Genomic DNA, 16,939 nt, shown 5'->3' with positions numbered 1-16,939 from the left:
GCATCAGAGGAGTAGCCCTTTATCCCTGTCCCATAACACTGTGGCACTGAGAGCATTAATATAATAGCAATGACTACAGGAGCAAAGCCACACTAAATCCTATGGCGTGGCCACAAAGAGCAATGCACTGGCCTCATTCCTTCACATCAAAGAGTAAGAGGCCTGCTCCCCATTACTCCAGAGAAAGACTCAACTCCTCGGCCCTCCAACCCCCTCTGTTTTATAACCAACAGCAGGATTATATCAAATGAACCAGAAACTTTTCAATAAATACATGTTTTTACACCTTCATGCTACTTTGTGTTCACATGTTTTTTTACAGCAAATCTTGACACTTTGGATAAATACACGCGACGGGCTGTCAGCTTTAAATATGTCTGGGTGTCATGAGCCAGACGAGCAACTATTCAGTCATAACAATTCGATCTGCTGGGCCCAACTCTGTCAGCACGGATGACGTCCAAAAAACACAGTGCAGGAGGCATGACAGGCTCGTGAGACTGATGGACAGACAGCTCACCTCGTCCACAAAATCTGAGGGGAGACACTGACAACTCTGAACACACATGCATGCACACAGAGAAAACTGTTGATACAGCCAACTGCCTCACACGGTTACCAATGCATACAAACTGTGCAGATTTACGGTTCAAAATACCATAAAGCAACGCAAACACGCATATAATGCACTATTGCACAAACACACACACGCACAAACACACACAGCATCAAAGATAAGGACACACGCAAGCATCTTAGGAATCGGGCAAAATGTCACTTCAGCGTTATCTTCCCTGTCTGACTCAGACTATCTACATCGCTCCTGTCTGTCCTATCGCACAACATGTCAAACCTCTCTTATCTGCCTGTCTCCCTCCGCCCTTCTGTCCTCCTGCCTGCTTGCTGCTCCACTGCATTTTTCTCTCGGCCTTTTTTCAAATCTGATCCCCGATTTTCCGCAGTGTGGCAGTGCTGCTGTGTGAGAGGCCACAATGTCCAGTGAAGTCCTCGCCACATCCACGTGTGAGCGGATTAATGGTAGTCCCACAGCCCCCTGTCCTTTTCAAAGCCCCCTTCTCAGCCAACGTCTTTTCTCTCCTCTATCAGTCTCCTCAATGGCATCTGTTTAGCGCTTTGTCTTTGTGTTGCGTTTGCATTTTGGCCAGAAGTGAGGCACAGAGGTTTTCATACACTCATTACTAATTCATATATTTTTCTTCTCCTGCCAAAATATTTTCAAATAAGTCATTTCCAACCTTCAGATTATGTATCAGTCATTATCAAAAGCATACAGTCCAATGAAGTGATGAGCATATCAACATAAAAATCAACTGTTCCATCAGTTTCAAGTCAAAATGTCAAACATTCACTGATTCCAGCTTCTCAAACTTGAGGACTTGCTGCCTTTTTTTTCTTTCTTTTTTTAAATTTCATATTGAACTCAATATCTTTGACTTTTTCACAGACAAGTAATCCAAAGTCATCACCCCGGACTCTTTGATGGCCATGTTCAGACATTTGGCTAATTGAGCATTAATTGCAACAAATGATAATTAAAACGATGCAGCCTGACTGACCTTGAGAACCTCCACAGGGACCTGCATGCTTTGGTAATGCTGTGGGGTGCTAATGGCTGGGGTGGGTGCAGGTGGCCCAGCCATGCGATGCTGCATGTATTGCAGGGCTGCATTCTGCTGCTGCTGCTGCTGCTGCTGTTGCTGCTGTAGCTGCTGCTGCTGCCTCTCACGCTGCTCCTCTTGCTGCAGCTGGTCTCGCATCAGCTGGACACACAAACACACACACACACACACACACACACACATCACAGGAATATTCATTACAGCATTGTGACCTATAAACTGACTGTAGTGGGTGATGCTCCTTTTGGCTTTTTCAACTGTGGACAAAACAAGCTGGCATCTCATAAACAGAGCATGACTGGTGACTCACACGTTTAAAAAGCACCATGTAAGAAGAGCATGTACAGTAAAAGGCGAATAGCAATGCCAGATTTATCAGTGGAAAAAATGATTCCTGCTGATAGACGCCCTTCAAATAAATGACACGCCCAAAATGCTCTGACATTGCCCAGAGTGTGTTCCTCTCCAGTATCGACTCAATCAAACAGACTGTGATATCCACAGCTAATAACTGGCTTGCATGTGCTGCATTTTCGATGGTGGAGGGTAGTTGTGTTGTACCTGCATCCGCAGTCCGATGCGTGAGGCCATTGCTGGGGGGCGAGGGGGCAGGGGAGGGCGAGCCGACGTCAATGCACCGCAGTCCAGCCCGAGAGGTAGAAGAAGCTGTGGGGGAGAAAGGAAGGGAGAAAAATGTGTGTGTTGGGCCAGAGGAAGGAAAAAACAAGAGGGATGGTGGAAACTAACAGACTTGCAGGTAAAGTTAGATCTGCTGTAAAATGTAATCCCCTCTATCAAAGGCCTGCAGCGATTCCTAAACAAGAAGAGTGGCCACCAAGAGTGGATGCAGTGTAACCACTGAACCTCGGCTGACAAGTTCTCTCTGCAGAGAGTCAAGGTGTAATTGTTAAGGGGTGCAGTCCTGATAGGAAGAGAGACGTGGGAGGAGAAGGGGAAGTGTGCAATGTTGTGATGCACTTTTTTAAATATGTTAACTGATCCGTGTCTTTGTGGTCAGGTGCTCTTTATATTATACATTGACTTACACTGACTCGTGTAAGTTTTGTCTGTGTTTCTGTATTAGTGAAATTGATTCTAATGCTATGTTCATGCTAATTATGACACTACTATGTCCATTCAAGCTTGGCTAAATACATATTCCCGACACAGAGATGAAACTTACTCATCATAGTCTGTTTCAGACAGCAAACAAACATATTTTCAGCATTAGCAGCCACCTGTTGCTCCGCTTACAGGTCTCACCTGAAACCTTTATCCTGATGCACCACTGGGCAAGTTATGTCGTCCACTCACATGCACTCCATGCTCCCACTGAATCACCCAACTTTTTACAAGCTGTAAGACTCCTAATCCTATTTAGTGTGTATGGCTTAGAGCACCCACTGCCAGTGTCTCTGTGAGTCTGTACGAGACCTTGAAGAACTGTCCAATCAGGCCGTTTAAAGGATGTGCAGTGATGCTCATGTGATGTCTGATTTGTACACAAACATACAAGGGCTTTTCACGTCTAGGCGTCACTATCTATAATCTATGATGGTTTTTTGTATCTCAAATGTACTGTCTTTACAAACAATTAAGAATATTACCTACATCGAATACATCTTTCAATTGTCTCTTTGTCAATGTGAGTTGGGTTTAGGATCCATAAATCACACATCCCACAGCCCTGTTTTGATATCTGAATGGTGTTTTGTAAATTCACCTTTGCTTTACAAACTTTCCCAGTCATGTAAGGAGAAGACAAAAAGGAAATAATAATCAAGTGGCTTTGAATAAATCTCTGTAACACAGTTATGGGATGTCATTTAGCTCTAAGTGAGCACACCACCTAGGTATTATTGACTGTGTGTAGTATTGCACTGGGCTCTGTCATATCTATTCTCAGGCCCCCAAATGTCCCTCCAAAAAAAGGATGAATTGTGAGACACTCCCTCGATCATGGTGGAGAGCTCTTGTGGCAGTCAAGTGGTCTTGTTCTTGGGTGATCATGTGAGCAGAAGTGAACACCCATCAACCCTTCACAACACGTCCTCCTCTTTTCTCTCACGCATACACACTCACAAACACGCATGCATGCACACACTCAGTGGGGAGTCCCAGGACTGAAAGTTCCCCTTCTGCAATGACTTGTGTTCATGCCCTGAATAACAAAGCTGGGACCCAAAAAGGTGTGATGAAACCCACCAAGGCCCAGGTTTCTACTCTATTCTCATGTGTAATGGTAATGTGCTGTGAGACAACTAGACACAGAGAAGCAGTGACAGGGACATCAGGGTCTAAACAGCCAATCAGAATCCGATTCCTCCAGTCTCTCATCAGAAACACTGTCTGTATATGGTCATAAAGAGAGAAAGACACAGAGAGAGAGAGAAAAGCTCATTGTGCGTGAGGTACAATAAGAAGGGCAGCTCCTATTGAGGACTGAAGCCGCCTGTTGTCCGAAGTGTACATTTCAGCACCCGAGGGGGCACACACTGCCCGCTTTGTGCCCACTGGATGGCCCACATGAAAAACACACACCCATGCAGACAAACACATTGAAACGCACACATTCCAACATAAACATGGAGCAGAACTTGCACTAAAGGACAGGCTGACTCCACGTTAGCGGCTCCAAAATTCCAAAATGGACTAAAATATTCTCATATCCATAAACAAAGAGCACGGATCACAGCAGGGATTTTCCTATAACACTCAGAGCTTCTGCACCTAGTGCTAGCTTTCAGGACTGGCCCTCTCGTAGTGGGGTCATCTCTTTCAAGGTGCTCACTCACACTGACAAACAAACAAGTGTGGTGATACACATACACACAGTGGTGGAATGCTGCACAGTGTATTTATAGAGACTGACAAATGGGGTGATTACGTCTCCAAACTCAATCGGGAAGGTAGGAATGCCAGCCAGATGAGGACGTGTACTCTGTGCTTAGAGGGTCTATGGATAGACCAGTATGTTGTACAGACTGTGAAGCCCTTTGAATGAGTAAAGAAGTTCCAAATTCATCAGGTTTGCTTAATAATGTCAGCAAGTGAAGATCACAGTCTCTGCAAAAGGAAACTGCTTATGACACCAGAGGTGGCAGCTGCAGTGTTTACATAACACTACCAAACTTTCCAACGTATGTGAAGTATGTATCATATAGCCTCCAACAGTGACTAAACCTTGATGCATAATATATATATCCTGCATCCATGCATACACACACACACACACACACTGACAGGATATCACTTCCTGATATCATATGGTGACACACTGCTACCAGGCAGCATGATCTCCCACATGGGCCTTCCCATTGCCTGGCATCCACTGGGGTAAGCAGGCATCTGTGACGCAGTACGAGCACACAGCGGCCATTGTGTGTCCGACGCTGTGATGTCACAGCCCCTTCGCTTCAAACACTGACAGCCAGTGGGAGGATACAAAGCGGGGGAAGCCTATGTCACAGGTCAACTCTGAATTGTGCCACAGATTAGTCACAAACATACATGCCAGCTATACACAATGCAGAGAGGTGTGCACAACTTAGTGTACATTAACCATGTTGTGCATACGGCGATGACAGCTGTAGATACATGTGCAAAGTGTAACACATACACATTCATAGATGCAGACACACAAGTAGGCACACACACTTGGGGGCAGTGTGGGGCCATGGCACCTGTGCTTAGACACATGGTGTTAATTTGCAGAGTGTCTATTTTTAGAATTGACTGTGCAATGCCAAGAAAGTGTGCATACACACATACACGTACAGGTGCTCTCTCACAACAAAGAACATGTGCAGCCACACGTATGCAGCCACAGCTACTAACTAACAGAATTCAAAGACAGTTTAAAGGCTAAAAGTAGACGGAAATCCCTCAAGGTCACAGAAATGCTCGGCCATCTTTTGACATGTCTGTCTCTAACCCGGCCAGGCCCTGCTCTGAAACACACACACTTCAGGAGTACTGTTGTACTCGTCACAGGGTAAAAACATTCATGTGTAAGTCATTCTGGGTTAGAAATGTCTTTGTATACACATTGCTAATTACCTGTGACATTTCGATACAAAGTTTGATGTTATTAAATGTTTAGTCCGACTTCCTGTTAATATCATGAAGGTTCCAAATATGACACTGCACTGTGCACTTCACCAGCCTTCCCATCATTGCACAAACACATGCACACTCACACTACCACACACGCCCTTTCCGCATTAAGTTATCTGTCTGCCTGCTCTAATGACTAAAATAACCCCCCTGCTCTCTGTTCTCCTTTTCAGGAACACCCTGTTCCCCTGAGCTATGGTGAGTCTTTTTTTTTTGTTGTTGTTTATGTATGTGCATGTGTGTTTCTCTGTACGCAGGTGGGGGTGAGAGGGGGATGTGCACATGAACGGGGCACATATAGTGTGCACATGTATTATTGCTCTACAGCGTCTGTCGGCTTTGGGATAGGCTCTTTCAAAACATGTAAACAGACCTACAGTTTCAATATTCCTAAACCGCTGCCACACACTCAACAAGTAAGGTTGGTAGGATTATGTGACAGGGCTGGCATGGCAAGTATGGGGTCCTTACCCCTTCCTCTTTGGTCTCTCACACACACACACAAACAGCTGTACCCCTTAGAGACAGAACACACTGAACTATTCTGCACAGACATGCAGACAGACGGACGGGCAGTCAGATCATTTTCAAACAGTCAGGACTGGTATACTGCTGGGTCTCCTGCTGCTTTAGATATAAAATCCTCCCTGTTACCTGCTCACATCTGCACTTATGACAACAGATACTGTTGCAGCATACAGGGGTTATGTATGCACACCAGAGTGGATGAGGTCTTAATTCTATTTAAGTGTTAATGCAGGGTAGCTCCACAATCGATGAATGAGTGGATTTCTACAGTATAATATATACAGAAGCACATCAATGCATAGAGACAGATGCACATCGACACATGTTCAATTACCTGTTTGAGAGGAAAAGGAGTTCACAAGGAGGAATATGCTCTGCTTATGCTGCTGACTACATGTCTGGATGCTGGAGAAAGTGGATGACAATCTGCAGAGCGGAGGTCATGGGGCACAGAGATGGAGAAAGGTGATGGAGGTGTGAAAGGAAAAAGAAAAGACGGACAAAAACAAAGAAAAAAAGATGACTGGTTATAAAATGTAAAACAGCAAAGATGGACAGATGGAATGAATAGCAGTAGCATAAAATATGTGGCCGTGACTGATGTGTGGAAAAGCAACAGAGGAGGCAGTGGAGTGTTCAAGAGGGGGAAGCAGCAGGTGTGCAACACACACTGAAGACCGTAGAGAAGAGAATTTCCACAGCGGAAGCAAGAGAAGCAGCAGACCATGGTTAAAACTGAGTATAAACACACTGAATGCTGTGAAGGGATGATATTCTCAATTGTCTCAAGGCTTAATTCTGTTGGAGGAAACAGCTTAGTGTTTAGTTTTCATGCACCAAATTGTTGCAGCTCTTTTGCAGCTGGTTCTTTGCCATCACGCTGTTAAGTTTGCATTTCTCTAATGAGTAGAGATTCAGGCGTGTGGTTGTAGAGGGTTTCTATAACGCAAAGATTAACTGAGTCACGCACTCAAGAACAATATTCAAAACACTGCCAGCTCTTCCTCTTATTACAGATTTTAGCATGGCTGAGGTTGAGGAGGATGCATAACAGCCACTGTAAAACAAGCAGTGTCCTTGGATTATTAGTAAAGTCAAGGTGAACAGAAAGTTTTGTGTAACTGACAGGCATGAAATACAGGTCTACTGGATCTGTCTTTGACATAAATTACCATCAACAAACATCATGTTTCTGCTCAGTAACCAACTTTCTGAAGGTCATCTGAATGAATCATCAGAACTCATCAGCACTGTGTGTGAATCACAATGCCTGTCACCTTCTAAACACAGTCTATATATAGCTGACCAAGAGAGACCCTTGCCCACAGTGAGTCTGTCAACTCAGGTCACTCTGCCTCACAGATCACAGGGAAGAGAGCGATGAGAAACGAGCAGGGAATGACAGCAACAGGCTATCAGCGCAAACACGCCTTCAGCCACATCTAATCAAAGTAAAACACAATCAGATACAGGAAAGACAACAGAGCAGCATCATCAGTTAGAACCAGAATGTGTCACTTCCCCTTTCCTTCCATCGGTTTTCACAACTCCAAGTTTTGTCAGCGGTGAAGCAACTTCCTCTGCAGGAAACCCAGGGAAAGAACAAAAGCTGCTTGTCCTGCCACAGTTTCTAGGACTGAGGCGTAAATCTTTGCTCGTAATGTTTTCATATCGATTGCCAATTCTCAGACAATGCTTGAAAACTCTAAAATAAAGCACGCGTGGTCCAATCTGAGTCAGAAAGGCTATAACATGTCGAACCAAACGAGTGAGACACATACAACATCATGTGGTGCACACAAGACACACACAGAGAAAGAGAAACATGCACATACAGGAATTCACACCCCACGATGAGAGTCAACCTGCTGTGGTACAGGTTTAGTGTTAGCATCTTACGAGCTAAGATAGCAGCAGTGAAGTCACAAAACATCTCTAATCACACCTCAATTTACCGTTTTCATTTCTTAAATTGATGCATTTTGGCATACAAGCAAACATCAGAGAACTATTTCATGTAGTAACTTTCATTGTCTCCACACCAGACAACCCACACAATCAGTACCATCACTCTGACATCCTGCCTCCACTTCGCCGCATGTAACAAACAATCATCACATTGCTTAACAGTGCAGTAATGAGCGCAGACACTATTTCTTAGTTTTTAAGGTTCGAATGCAGTATGTAACAATCAGTTTCCCGTCGACACCGATGCTGCTTCTGTAGCTGCATCTATTAGAGGAACTACTAAAAACACTTCAAAGAAAACCTACTGCGATATCTTGAGTTTCGTTTCTGATCCGACAGCATATCAGCATGAACTGAGCTCAGATTGACAGAGTCATATCTGACAGCCAGGGCGTGAAAAACACTTCAATGATTCATGTAGCGCAGCATGTATGAATGCAAGATTCTTACCAGCAACTCTCCAACTATCCCAAAGACAACATTGTGTACCCCAGAGAAATCCGCTCCTCCACGTGTTAACAGCACACACTCACTGACAGAGGCGGTCTGTTAGCCGGGCCCGACCGACTGGTGCCTTCATATGCCGGTTCACTGGTTGAAACGCCACTCCTCCCTCCACCAGCTGAGTTACAGTAGGCTGTGTGACAGTCACTATTAGTCACCTTCCTCCCTCTCTCTAACCACCAGCTCAGCTTCCTATTCCTCCTCGTCCTGCTCCTCCTCCCACTCTCCTCCTCTTCCCCTAAATTAGCCTAAATGCCGTAGTCTGGGCAACAACAACGAGAGCCCTGTGTCCAGTAAACTCATCTCCCCTCCCCTCTCTCTCTTTAATTTCTCTTTCGCTCTAATGTGGAACTCCTCCTTCAGTTCAGCCTCCTTCCTATAGCAGAGAGCAGCATTTACATACAACAACACCTACACATGTGTGTGCTTAAGCACCCATAAACCTTGGCAGCGATTCCTTTTTTTTCTGCCCAGTCATTGCGTATGGGATTTTCTGAGCTATAGGGCAGTGAATCAGCATATTTACTTCTTTAAATGCACTCCCACACACTGCCACCCTGCCATACATGCTTAAATGGCAATAACACAGATAATAAGCCTGTACACAATAGTGAGGACAGGAAATAATACCATATTTATTGTCATTGACAGCGTGTGTGAATTCAGTATTAGTTATTACACACATAAAAAAAACAAACCAGATCCATTTTTGAAGAATCTACACAGGTGAAGCAGATAGCTAATGACTGACGCAAACGGATCTCAGCACACTGCAGAGATGTCTTTGCTTTTCAAAATGCTTTTAGAGATGCTACAGGACGGTGGCGCACACATTTTTCTAACTAATATAGATTATCCTCACATTTCTGGAGGCACGTCACTGGATGAAATGCTATGAATCAAAGATGAATCAGAAGACCAAAAAAATCTCAATAATCTAAGCTTGTCTGTGTACACAGCAGAACAAGAGCATATCCCGGTGAACCTTTTGGTGACCACTGATGAAAAGTAATTCCAAAAACTGTGCTTTGCATCTGAAGTGGAGCTGCAGGGCTGTATGTTTACTTCTCAGTGATTGGCTGCTCTGTACAAGCCCTGTGAAAGGCTAGTGAGTTCAGATTAAAATAAAACTCCCAAGAGAAACAAGAAACAGTAGTCATGTCGTGAATCACTCCTCCCTCTCCTCTCCTCCATGTTCGTGCACTCGTCTCTATGTACGCACATGCAAAAAACACATGCAGGCCCAGATTAGTGTCTCAACATTCATTATCGACAAAGAGAGACACACAAACACAGATAACGAACTAAAGAAACAACAGAAGGCAGGATGATGACTACTTGCTGATAGGCCCATAAAAGAGACTCCTAGTGGTGGGATTGCGCATGAGAGCAGAATAGTTTCACTTCAGAACATGTGGAAATGCTGTGCAAGTCCAAAACATAAGGAGGATGTTTTTTTGTTTTGTTTTTTTTAATGATAAAGGCTTCAGAGGATCAAACTTTTTAAATGAATCAATAAGAAATGTTTGCTTATTATCTGTCATACCTCTTTATGAAGCAGCTTCTACTGGACGTGTCACTGTGAGCTCAGCTCATTAAACTAGGATACAGTGACCAGCTTTAAAATCAATCAGCCGATCAATCTGCCTCAGGTTGTCACACATTCAGCACATCCACACAAACATACTGTAAAGGCCACATGCAGAAAGTCCATTATGTGCAGCGGCTTGTTTGACGGCTCCTCTGTGCGCGATGAGTGTTACGTGTATTACCATGTTCATAAAACACTGTCTCAGGCCTTTCTTCCATCCCTATATGTAATCCAACTATTAGGACCTGAATTCCCTGAATGCAGCAACACAAACACTGGTATCAAAGTGCCACTCAGCTAGTTGTGCCTATCACAACAGAGGAGAACACAGGCCAGCATGGTTCAGCAGTACCCGGCTGACAAGCATCCCTTGTTTGTACACAAAGCAGTTAACAGTGGGCCAGCTCCACTTCTCATAGTGCCCGCAGTGTATTTACTGCGCTATTTTGGTCCAGGGGCAGGACCCCTCCGGGCCCTCAGCTTATTGGCTGGAAAAGCTGCGTTCCTGTCAAGTCTGGCCAATCACAAGGCATATGTGTAGGAAGGGAAACCATTGACCAAGACAGCCTTGTACTCTTTTGACAATGGCCTATGGAGGAGGCAGGACCCAAATGCACACGCATATATGTCCACACACACACACAACAAACACACCACCTAAGGCACCTCTTCTACTCGTCCCCCGGGCAAGTTTAGTCTCTTGGTCACCATGGTGGCAAAGAGGTTGCAAACAAATACAACTTCAAAGACCATCAGGTCTACTCAAAGTGTTGGGCAATGTGTTGATATGTCCGCGTGAAGTTTGACCCAGCTACGCTAACCTCAGGCTATCTCTGTTAAGTGGGACAAACAGTGCTGTCAATATTCCAGACAAATTATATGCATGGTCGCAGATGAAGGGTTTGCAATTCAACCATGTAAATGTGAATTTACACATAATATCTGTAGCATTTAAACATTTTGTCAGTATGACACATGCTGTATCTGAAGCTCTATGCCTGTCAACAGTCTTCGCCCCACAATGGTGAGATTGTAAATATGTATCCACTAGTTGTTCCAGCAGAAGTGAAAACATGGCATCATTTTCAATATCCATTCGCCAAGACCTGTTTTCTACTAAAATAATTTATGCTTACAAAAAAAAAAAACCCACTTCCTCATACTAAGCGTTACATCATATGTCCTGAGGTGACCTCAAGTTGTGTTCATGAGTATTAAACCTGCTTTTGTGGTTTAAAGATACACATCACCTGCCTCCCTGATTATATTAACCACATAACAAGAATATCCATTTTAATTCAACTGAACAGCACAAAGACAACATGTTTAATGTTTGACCTCATCAGCTTTGTTGATTTTTGTACGTATATGTTTAGTCTGAATTGGATGCAGCAACATGTTTCAAACAAGTTGGGACAGGAGCAACTAAAGACTGGGAAAGATGTGACTTAGACGGCTTTTATTGTCATTCAGTAGACAGCAAGTGTACACCGAACGAAATTTTGTTTGCAACAAGCTCACCACAGGGTTGAAAATATTTTAAAAAGTATATATATATGTGTATGTTGAAAGTATGTTAAAATAAACAGCAGAGTATTGTGATATATACAGTATGTGAAACAGAACAGGTTGAAAATAGCAGCAGGAATATGCAGTAAGTTAAAAATAAGCAGCATAAATATATATTAAGGTGCAGCTGTAAAGAGTGACCTGAGGTGGTCACAATGGTGCAAAATACTCATTTTGAGTTCAGCAGTCTGATGGCCTGGGGAAAAGCTGTTGCAGAACCTCTTTCCAGAGGCCAGCAGGGAGAACAGACCATGGTGGGGGTGTGAGGAGTCCCTGATGATGTTTCTGACACAGGACATGCAGCGTTTAGGTGCAATGTCCTGAGTGGAGGGGAGAGAAGTCCCAATGATTTTCTCCGCTGTCCTCACCACTCTCCTCACGTTCTTCCAGTCAGCAGCACTGCAGCCTCCACACCACGCAGAGACGCAGCTGGTCAAGATGCTCTCTATGGTGCTTCTGTAGAATGTAGTGAGGATGGGCGGGGGCAGCTGCCCTTTTCACCAGTGACGTGGTGTTCACAGACCAGGTGAGGTCGTCCGTGATGTGCACCCCAACTTGGTGCTGCTGACCACCTTCACAGCCGTGTTGTTGAGGAGAAGTGGAGCGTGACTGAGCTGGTGCTTCCTGAAGACAATGATCTCTTTGGTTTTGTCTATGATGTCTTGGTTTTGTTTGTGGAATGCTCCAAAAACACCTGTTTGGAACATCCCACAGATTAACAGGCTCACTGGTAACAGGTGATAGTATGATGATTGATGAAAGGGGCATCCTGGAAAGGCTCAGCCGTTCACAAGCGAGGATGGAGAGAGGTTCACCACTTTGTGAACACATGATTGTATGAAGGACGTTACTACATGGACTCAGGAACACTTTGTAAAAGCACTGTTGGTGAATGCAGTTTGTTCACAAATGATAGAATTCTGTTTTTATTTACATTTTACTCTGTGACCCAAATTGTTTGGAGTCTTTGTTGTATTTGGAGAAGAGAAATGAACAGTCATTAATACTGAGTAAGTGTTCATGTGTGATAGAGAGAGCAGCGCAGTAACCAGCCAACCAGCATTTCTTTTTGCATGGGTGAGAGTCACCAAGTGCAGTCAGATGGAATGGACGGCATTCAGGAGATGAGTTGTGAGATAAAAGCATGTGCACACACACACACACACACACACACACACACACACACACACACACACACACACACACACAGAGGAAGTTTCTTGTAAACTTACTATCATTCTCTTGACCCCTCCTTGAACTCTTGATGTTTTAATTGTTTCTGTCCTCCCTTTCTTACATCTTCTTCGCTCACTCTGTCTCTATTGTTTCTCTTCCTCTCCGCAGTCTGAAACGCTCGAAGGCAGACACATTCTTCATACCAATGGTAATTAGCTGTTAACTTCTCTACCCATTGAGAATGAAAGTAGGAAGGAGGGACAAAGAATGAAAGTGTAGGGGAGTGGAAAGTTTTGTAAAGATCAGGTTTTGGCTTTGTGACGGCTGTTCGTGTGTGTGTGTGTGCGTGTGTGTGTGCGTGTGTGTGTGTGTGTGCTAGATCAGCATGGATTCCTTGGGGTGCAGACAGAGGAATTCTGTTTCTATACACACAGACACATCACTTACAGTATATCACTGAATTTGCACCACCGATAATTCTGCCATGACTACAGTTAACACTAACAGAGGAGGAATAGATTACCCAATAAAAAATGTCAATAAACTCGGGCAGAGTACAGAGTACTACTACTAAAATTGCTGTGGTTTCAGCATTACCTATCCCAGCAGATAAGAGCCCATCTACAGTGAGAAGAGCGCCTGCTATTGATTTGAAGAGGGAGTATCCACTCCGAAACAACAATATCACTCCTGATATAATAATTGATCAAGGCTAAATTACTATTGTCACATCTGTAAAAAAAAAAATAATAATAATAATAATAACTCATCTGAGCAAGTAACCAAAGTAGTCAAGCCACTTAATTTAAAAAGCATGCACAACAGCAACATTCTGGTGTTGATGTTGAAAGTGCAAAAGTTTACATTTCTCCTTCTTCCTCTTTTAACTCAATAACAATAACTGTTTGACCAACAGGGGCTTTCCAGTTACAATTAAATAATCTTTCTGTTGAAACAAAATGAAAATGATAGATTAAAACATGTGATTTGACTACAGATCATAAGAGAAAGACTAGGCCAGTCCCCGGCCTCCACAGTGAGACCCTGACAGACATCCTGTGTTAGACTAGTCCAACCCTCCCACAACACAAACATGACATGGAAATAAGTGTGTAGTGCAAAATAAAACAGGCAAACACAGAGTAAGTGACAGAGAGCTGGATTCTTAAAACTGAATAATCTCCATTCTTTGGCCACATTGTTAAAGGTCAACAAGGCCTGACAACCTGAAACCTGACAATGATGTTTACTGAGACGGAGAGGGACTGCTTAGCATAGTGAAAGCACAGAAAAATGCACTTTCAAATGAATCTGCATCAGTCCGAAAAACGGGCGGGTTTAGAGCGTCTTTGAGCAGCTTCAGGTACAATGACATGCTCTGAGATGGAGGAAACTTTGGTGATGAAGGACTTTAGAGACACATCGTAATCAAACAGCCAAACTGTTTGACTCTGAAAGTATTCACAGTGTTGAGCAGCTACTAGCAAAAGATGATAAACGGTCTGTCTTACCGGAGAAAGGCTGACGTGATAATAGGTGAAAACCAGTCAAAGGGCTGCGGCATTCATACCATCAGCAGTAGTGAGATCCAAGATGAATGTATTCGCACAGCCATGCCATGAGTCATCAGTGGGTCATTTAACATCCTCACAAAAGCGGATTCTGCTGAAGCCTTGAAACCAGACTGAAACTGATCAAAAGCGTTGTTGAGGGAGATAGCCTTTGTTTTTACTGCCATCAGTCCGAACCCACTGGCAGCAGAATGAATGCTAGGAATTACAAACCTGTCTGAGGAGACCGGAGGGCAAAACATTAAGGGAGCAGGTGGCAGAATTCACGTGAAGGCTTTCGAGATTTGTGTGGAGGTTAAAGACGAGCATAAAAAAACGAAATCTTCAAAGCTGTATTGAGCCTTGAAATCCTGATTTACTTCCAAAGCACAACTTATTTCAAGATATTTAACAGGACACATCAGCAGACACGATATCTTGAAAGAAGTGAAACTGCAGGGAAAACAAGTGAGATTGCTTCACATGTTCACATATTTTGCTTGTTTTCGAGGAAACAAAGCTTTTGACACAATCACACTCAAACCTGACAATTTGTTCAATGAACATTTTTTTTTAAATCTTGTCATAATCGTAGTGTGGGGACAGTAAATCTTAATAGCTGAGGATATAGATGAACAACTTTACAGCACATGGAGATAAAAATATAACTCTGCAATCTGTTGAGGGCCTCAGAGAGAGAAGAGAGCCACAACTGCAGACCCCCGCAGTTCATACTAACAAGCACATTGTCCAAACGTACACAACAGGGCAGCTGCGGTGTGTGCTCGCAGATTCAGCTGAGACGCCATTCTTACACAGAAAAGAGACACTGCGCAAGACCATCACTACTGTCTGTCAGTCAAAAGAGGATATGAAACAGTGGAACGGCGATAAGATGAGGAAGTGGAGTCACACATTAAGCACATGCCCTAAAATGTCCCACCCACACTCACCTCTGATAGATCATGGGTCATGCTGTCACACAGCACATGCCAAGCTGTCATTCCTGTGGTTGAAAAAAGTCCAACCTTTAGTGACAAACGAGTACGGTAATTAGTTTGGTCTTTTTCTTTGTCTTGATGTATCTTAAAGGGATATCCAGTCCACCATAAAGACAGTTCCTCTTTCACTCTGACCTGATCTACACACGAAGAAAACCGCCCAGATCATGGGAGATCTGTCCATATGGCAAACGGGGGAAGCTGTGTTTACACACACCTGATGCTCTTTCACACTAGAGTACATCCATTGAGCCGAGTCAGTGTGTGTGTGTGTGTGTGTGTGTGTGTGTGTGCGCGAGTCCACCGCTGCCTCTGTTTGCCTGAAGAAAATTAACCCCATCCCCAACACTTACAAGCGGACATGAGTCCAATGAGGCTGAAAATATGACACACGCACATACACACCCACACACACTTTTCCATACACACAGCACACAGGATGCAGTGATTCGGCTCATTTGCGCAATTCAGACAAGGTGGTCACACACAGTCTTATAAACAAGTCAGGGCACAGAAATGCTCCGGTACCAGCCGGTCGTTTGGTGATCAGGATATTGTTCAGAGCACTTGGTCAAAGGCGTCACCTCTGCAGTGAGCAGGTTTGTCACTGTGCTGTTGAAGAGAGTGCAACCAGTCTGTCAGGCGTCGCTGCTGCTCTGCATACTGGCCGCTCACCTCTGACCTTGCTGACAGTGACCTCACAGCTCGGTATGTTAACTAACCTCTGACCCTTCATGCTGCATGCACTCCATAACCCCACTGTCTCCTCTACATGCATCTGTTAGTCTGTTTAGGCAGTGAGAGAGAGAGAGAGAGAGAGAGAGAGAGAGAGAGAGAGAGAGAGAGAGAGGGAGGGAGGGAGGGAGGGAGGGAGAGAGAGAGAGAGAGAGAGGGAGGGAGGGAGGGAGCGAGCAGGTATTGGCCTAAACAGCCACAGCAGGTAGCAGACATCTACAGCAGTCTTCTATTTGGATTTCAGTTCAGAGGCATTCTCAGGAGCATTATATGAACACGCCATGAGGCACATGATACAATTACATGACAATAATTTGATTAAATCGGCTTATTGACATGTGGTTGCGCTGCATTAGTGTGATAGCTATGGCTAAACTGTGTGCCAGTGTTGCTGCACAGAAGGTCTACCGCTTTGATCTGGTCAGACAACGGAAATGTTTTAATTCATCCCAGAGTCACAGAAATGAGGAGTTTGTGGATAAAGAGAAAGAAAAAAGAAACAAAGAGAGAGAAACAGGGGGACAGTAAGTCAGGTTTAACTGCGCGATGACATAACTGTTG

General features: G+C 44.1%; 1 protein-coding gene across 8 annotated transcripts in view; it reads right to left on the bottom strand.

Moving 5' to 3' along the window:
- The window catches only part of tfeb (transcription factor EB), a 29,839-nt gene that overhangs the window by 10,514 nt on the left and 2,386 nt on the right, over positions 1 to 16,939 (bottom strand). For 5 of the 8 annotated variants that reach the window (XM_076755356.1, XM_076755322.1, XM_076755304.1 and 2 more), the window contains 2 exons: positions 2,202 to 2,306; positions 1,578 to 1,781 (listed from right to left, as the gene is read on the bottom strand). In XM_076755356.1, coding sequence (XP_076611471.1) covers positions 1,578 to 1,781; positions 2,202 to 2,231 — 234 coding nt within the window. In that variant the 5' untranslated portion in view covers positions 2,232 to 2,306. Of the gene's footprint in view, positions 1 to 1,577; positions 1,782 to 2,201; positions 2,307 to 6,618; positions 6,695 to 8,702; positions 9,238 to 16,939 lie in introns of those variants that run through there. The other 3 variants (XM_076755313.1, XM_076755364.1, XM_076755331.1) reach the window with 3 other exon arrangements.

This window comes from Chaetodon auriga, chromosome 2 (genome assembly GCF_051107435.1).
Source record: "Chaetodon auriga isolate fChaAug3 chromosome 2, fChaAug3.hap1, whole genome shotgun sequence".
NCBI lineage: Eukaryota > Metazoa > Chordata > Actinopteri > Chaetodontiformes > Chaetodontidae > Chaetodon > Chaetodon auriga.
The sequence above is the reverse complement of the archived record's forward strand: the minus strand, read 5'-3'. Positions and strand labels throughout refer to the sequence as shown.